General features: G+C 45.5%; 1 protein-coding gene across 1 annotated transcript; it reads right to left on the reverse strand.

Annotated features, from left to right (window-relative positions):
- Nucleotides 1-3,207: 3,207 nt before the first annotated feature.
- Nucleotides 3,208-5,152, reverse strand: LOC119360658 (berberine bridge enzyme-like 8). Its single transcript, XM_037626200.1, has 2 exons — nt 3,520-5,152; nt 3,208-3,299 (listed from the first exon to the last, which is right to left on the reverse strand). The coding sequence occupies exons 1-2, from the start codon at nt 5,150-5,152 to the stop codon at nt 3,208-3,210; spliced, it is 1,725 nt and encodes a 574-aa protein (XP_037482097.1).
- Nucleotides 5,153-5,838: the final 686 nt, after the last annotated feature.

Consider the following 5,838-nt stretch of genomic DNA (forward strand, 5'->3'; position numbering starts at 1 on the left):
AGAGAGTATTTATAGGGCCAAGGCCGGCCCAAAAAGGATCAGTATACACGCCCTTGTGATTTGAGTTAGCAATTCTGTTTTAGGTGTTAGGGCAAACGGGCGCACACCCCCTTCTCCACGCGGGCCGGCTCATTTCATTTTTTCCCACCTCTTTATTAAGGAGCAAAACTACAACGAGCGCGATGGGAAGCGAACCGTGACTTGCTGGTCATATGCATACTACGCTAACCACCGCAGCCACCGCACCTTTTGCGTCTCTCATCAGTTTTTTACTTCTTTTCTTCTTTCTTGTTTCTTTTTCGTTTTTTTATTTTTTCTTGGAAGAGTTTCGTTTAGTTTTTTTTCTTTTCTTTTTTCGTTTTTTGTTTTTTGTTTTTCTTAGAACTGTTTTTTTCTTTTGTTAAATATATTTTTCATTTTTTCTAAATACATGAACATTCTCTTCAAATCTGTGAACTTTTTCCCAATTCGATGAACTTTTTTTTCAAAGTTGATGAACTTTTATCAAATTCAATGAACTTTTATTTTGAAATTTGATAAAAAATCAAACATGGTGAACTTTTTCAAATTGGATGAACTACTTTTAAAATTTGGTGAACTTTTTTTCGAATTCGGTGAACTTTTTTTCAAATTCGATGAATTATTTTTCAAATTTGATGAACTTTTTGTTCACCGTATTGAAGAAAAATGTTCACCATACATTGAAAAAATGTTCAGTGTGTATAAAAAAATGTTCATCATGTATAGAAATTTTGTTCAGCATGCACTCAAACGGAGTTCATCGTATTTAAAAAAAAGTTCTATGTGTATTTGAATATTGTTCACCATACATTGAAAAAATGTTCAGTGTGTATAAAAAATGTTCATCGTGTAGAGAATTTTTTTTCAGCATGTATTCAAAAAAAGTTCAGCGTATTTTTTTTCCAGTGTTTCTTTGAATAATGTTCACCCTATACTAAGAAAATGTTCAATGTGCATTCTAAATTTGCTTTCTAAAAATTGTTCACAGTACAAAAAAAAGTATTCGAATTTCGAAATTTGTTTAGTTTTTGAAAAACATAGTTCACGTTTAGAAGAAAAGGAATATTCAAAGTTTCTAACAGGCAATTTTGTTCTGCTGTACTAAACATTCCATGTTTCCTTCTCTGTTCGCTTATCTTAACTATACTAAAGATAGTCATTTTTCTAATAAGCAATTACATATTTTTTAACAAAAAATATAGTGAAACAGTGGAGCAACCATATGCAAGGAATTTCTCCGTGGCGCTGGTGGTTTGCTTTATATATAAAGCGGGGCGAAAGCCTTTTTTGGTAAATTAGTTTGTCTTTTTTGTTCAAATTTTCAAAATTAGTTCACAAATACAAATATAGCTCACCCAATTTAAAATTATTTCAGCCATTTTCAAATTTAGTTCACCCCATAGAACTTTCGCTCACCCAAAATAGGTTCATGTAATACTAATTTTGTTCACATTTTCTCCAAATTAGTTCACAATACAAATATTTGTTAACCAAATTTAAATTTAGTTCACCTATTTTCAAAGTTAGTTCACAAAAAAATTCAAATTTAGTTCAAACAATTTCAAAATTAGTCATTGTAAATTTATTTCACTTTCAAATTTAGTTCACCCAATACGAATTGTATACATCCATTTTCAAATATAGTTAACTAAATACAAATTTAACTGACCCCTTTTCAAGAAAATTGTTCACCCATTTCGAAATTATTTCACTAAATACAAATATAGTTCACATAATTGAAATATAGTTCACACATTTTTTAAATTAGTCAGGCATTTCTAATTCAGTTCACTCATTTTAAAATTTAGTCACCCAATTAGAAAGTACTTCATTATAAAAAAAATAGTCACCTAATTCAAAAAAAATTCACCCTTTCAAAAAATTAGTCATTGAAACACTGCACCTATTTTTCCAAATTAGTAGTTCAACCAATAGAAATTTGTCTATCTTTTTGAAAACTTTTGTTCACAAATACATATATTCATCCCTTCATATGTTTCTATCTTTTCAATTTTTGAACTTTTTTTAATTCACAAAAAATCACGAAAAAAGCTTTTCCACTGCCCTAACATTATGGTAAAGAAAAAATCATTTGAAAAAAGTCCCTGGATCAGTTTAAACATTGATAGAAACAATTTTTCTTTCTGTACTGGTCTAGCGATCAGAGAAACAGTCTAGCGTTCCCGTAAAAGAAAAAAGTAACAGTCTTTTTTTTTAGGGCTAAGAAAAAGAAACAGTCTAGCGATCAACTTCACGAGCGAACGGTCGAAATAGTTTAGCGAACTCTAACTGGGCTTCGTAGAATTAGCCCACAAAGAAACGTAGTAGGCGCCACAACTCCTAACCGGCGCAGAAGGCGCCGACTGCGCCGATTAGGAGCTCCCAGATTTGTGGACGTGCCCTTGTGTGTACGCGCTCCGCGCGGTGCTCCCCCTTCCCCACGTACTTTTTCTAAACTCTTTCTATTAATGAAATGATACACAAGCCTTTTGCTTATCTGCCAAAAAAGACCATAGTGTGCGGCACGCCTCACTCGAATGCATCTTGTCAGACTTTGAACCTACATATGATTTATAGGAAATCTGAAGAAAAAAAATTAGAGATGGATATGGTTGGACTGTGTGCACCTTCAGAAAACAAAATATGGTTATTTATGTTATGCGCAAAGAAAGGAGACACTACTCGTGTCTATTACTATAATCCTCCTCTTACCATTAGGAGTTCTTTGGGAGTACTTTTAAAGCACGCATGTTCAAATGCGGGTGCATCATGCATTGTTGAATCGGACATTGGGTATGACCCTTTCTTTTTGTCCCACCAAAGCATGAGCCGTAATTACAAAATAGCTCACGAGGACCCCGTGTATGCACAAACTAATGGTTCCTTATTTTGAGAGAACACGGAGATGATCTTTCCGGCAATGCAAAATATAAAACCGATCATTCCGGCTAATCTCAAATCATGGCTATGGATATGCCGATCCCCTTTTCTTTTTCTGCTGATGCTTAAAACCTCCTGGGTTCTGGCTCCATCTTTACACACTTCAGTCCATTTCTGAGATCGGGAAACCATTCTCAGAGTGTTCTTTGTTTATATGTGACAACAGATATGTCTATCAGGCAAAGCAGGATTTTAAAGGGCCCGCCTAATCTTCAGTTAATCAGTTAATTAACTAAAAGATGATTTTCAGTCACCCTCGCCTTCGTCCTCCGGCTTGTTCCCTGATGGCCCTCGCCGCCGACGATACGCCAGCCGCAGTGTCCATGTCTGAGGGTGCTCTGCAATGAATGGACCCAAATTTCAGGCAACTGATTATTAGCAGACACGGATTTTAAACTGATGTAGTATGTTTTAAGTTTGACATACAACCAACAAACTACATGACACCAAAATGAAAACACTAGAGCATAAAATCGGATGCATATATTCTGTTTGTCTGTCATCCGCTAAATTACGATTTTAAACCGTATTTTCGCCGAATATACACAAGACAGATACCCACACTACCAAATATGTAAAAATGGTTTAACGAAATAGGATCAGCATAACCCCTAGGCGCCACATTCCTCGTGATCAGTCGTTGTTCATCAGCATCAAGCGGCGGGATGCTCTGTTCATTCCTGAAGTAGTCGTCGGGATCAATCTGAAGCTTGGCCATGGCGAGCCGCATGAAGTTACCCTTGTAGTACTTCTCGCCCCAGATCTTGCCGGCCTCGTAGCTGGTGACGTTGCCCACGACCACGTTCTCGCCGAGGTCAAGGTCCCTGTAGTTCACGTACGCCTCCCTCGGGTTCTTGCTCACGTGCGGCTCCATGAACGCGTAGACGTCCCTGACCCACGCCGTCTGCGCGGCGCCGTCTCCGGCGGCCGTCCAGAAGTTCATGTATTGGATGTTGTACAGCACGCCGGCGCGGTGCGGAAACGGCGTTGCCGCCTCTGGTACGCGGGCCATGTTCCCGCCGTATGGGTCTAGGATCATGAGGCCGGCGTCCGGCCTCGCGAGCCAGGTCGCGAAGATCTCCTCCCACACGTCCCTTGCGATCGCATGCCGCACGTAGTCGGACGTGGCCTTGCTGGAGGTGGCGTCCACGGGGTCGGTCCGGTTCAAGATGTCCTCCGTGGTGGCGCCGCTGCCGAGGTAGACGTGCGGCACGGACTGGAGCCAGGTCATCTCCTTGCAGTGCGTATGATTCACGCCGAGCTCCGGGAAGCGGTGGCGCATCACCGGCAGGAGGGCGTCGCAGGTGCCTAGGTACAGGGCCTGGAATTTGGCCACCTGTCGTTGGACGAGCACCCTCACGAACAAGTCGTCGGGGAGAGCTGGCGCGACCTCCTGCCACTTGGTGAGGATGTCCACGGCGCCTTGCTCGACGGACTTGGGGATCGTGAACGCGGTGACCGTCGGCGGCACGGCCACGAGCTTCACCCGCCACGACAGCACGATTCCGAAGCTCCCGCCGCCGCGGATGGCCCAAAAGACGTCCTGGCCCATGGCGTCCCTGTCCAGGATCCTCCCCTCGGCGTCTACAAGCTTGGCGTCCACGACGTGGTCGACGGCCAGGCCGTGCTTGCGCAGCAGCATGCCGAAGCCGCCGCCGCTGAGATGTCCGCCGACGCCCACCGTTGGGCACAGGCCTGCCGGGAACGCCAGCCGGTCACTCGCCTTCCCGATAGCATGGTACAGCTCCCCGAGCGTCGCGCCGGAGTCCACCCACGCGGTGGGTGGCGCTTCCTCCCGCGGGATGCCAAGGCTTACACGCACGGAGCGGAGGCCGGCGAGGTCGAGCACGAAGAACGTCTCGGGGCGCGCAGACCTGAACGAGAGGCCCTCGTAGTCGTGCCCGCCGCTGCGCACGCGGAGGCGGATGCCGTGCCGGCGGCCGCACACGACGGCGGCCTGAACGTGGGACGCGTTCGTCGCCGTGACGACGCAGAGCGGCCGCGCCGTGGCCTGCGTGAGGAACCTGCGGTTCCGGACGGAGGACACCAGGACCATTGCGAACGACGGCGAGCTCCGGGTGAAGAGGAGCTGCTCGGGCACGGACGCCGTGAGGCACGCGAGGAAGCCATCGGAGGAAGCTTGGGAGCCGAAGAACAAGCGGGAGACCAAGAGCATTGCTAGCACCGCCATGATTCGGGACGGGGCCATCGAGCTCAACATGCTTCGTGAACGAATGGCCAGTGATCGATCTTTGCTACTAGGTTTGGCGCATCGAGGTAGCACTCACTGCTTGCGTGTATATAGCCTGCGACGACGGCGAGTACTCCGTCTGAACTCGAAAATCTTGTTCGCTGCAAACAAAAGGTCTTGCATGGTCAACTATGTGGATAGTGGTCCGCGTGGCGGGCAGCGATTGGCTCAACCGGCGAAGTGCATGCAACGCGTAGTCAAAGCGGGAGCCGTGTTTAAATCGCTAAATTAATCCAATCCATAAATTTGCCCATCTCGTGGTTCCCGTGCGAACAGATGATATGGTACTACCGCAATATGGTCAACCACACTTGGCCGCTGCAATCTTGCCCACCTCACGCCAGAGCTCGACGCATTGAGCGACGTGCTCTTCCCAAACTGGCACGCAAAGGATTTGACAGCCTAGCTCACGGTTTGGAAGATCTGGCTCGAGCGCAATGCCACGACCTTCAATGGCACCCCTAGCACGACTGCGCCGGTTTGCGCCGGCATAGCCATGGAGGGAGACTTATGGAGGGAGACTTATGCAAGCGATCTAGAGATAGTCGAATAATTGTAGATGAGCTGGGTCCGGCCCTTGCGGCCACGGCCGTTGTACGGGTAGTTATGTCGGTGCGCGCAACTTC

Source organism: Triticum dicoccoides, chromosome 2B (genome assembly GCF_002162155.2).
Source record: "Triticum dicoccoides isolate Atlit2015 ecotype Zavitan chromosome 2B, WEW_v2.0, whole genome shotgun sequence".
Taxonomy (NCBI): Eukaryota; Viridiplantae; Streptophyta; class Magnoliopsida; order Poales; family Poaceae; genus Triticum; species Triticum dicoccoides.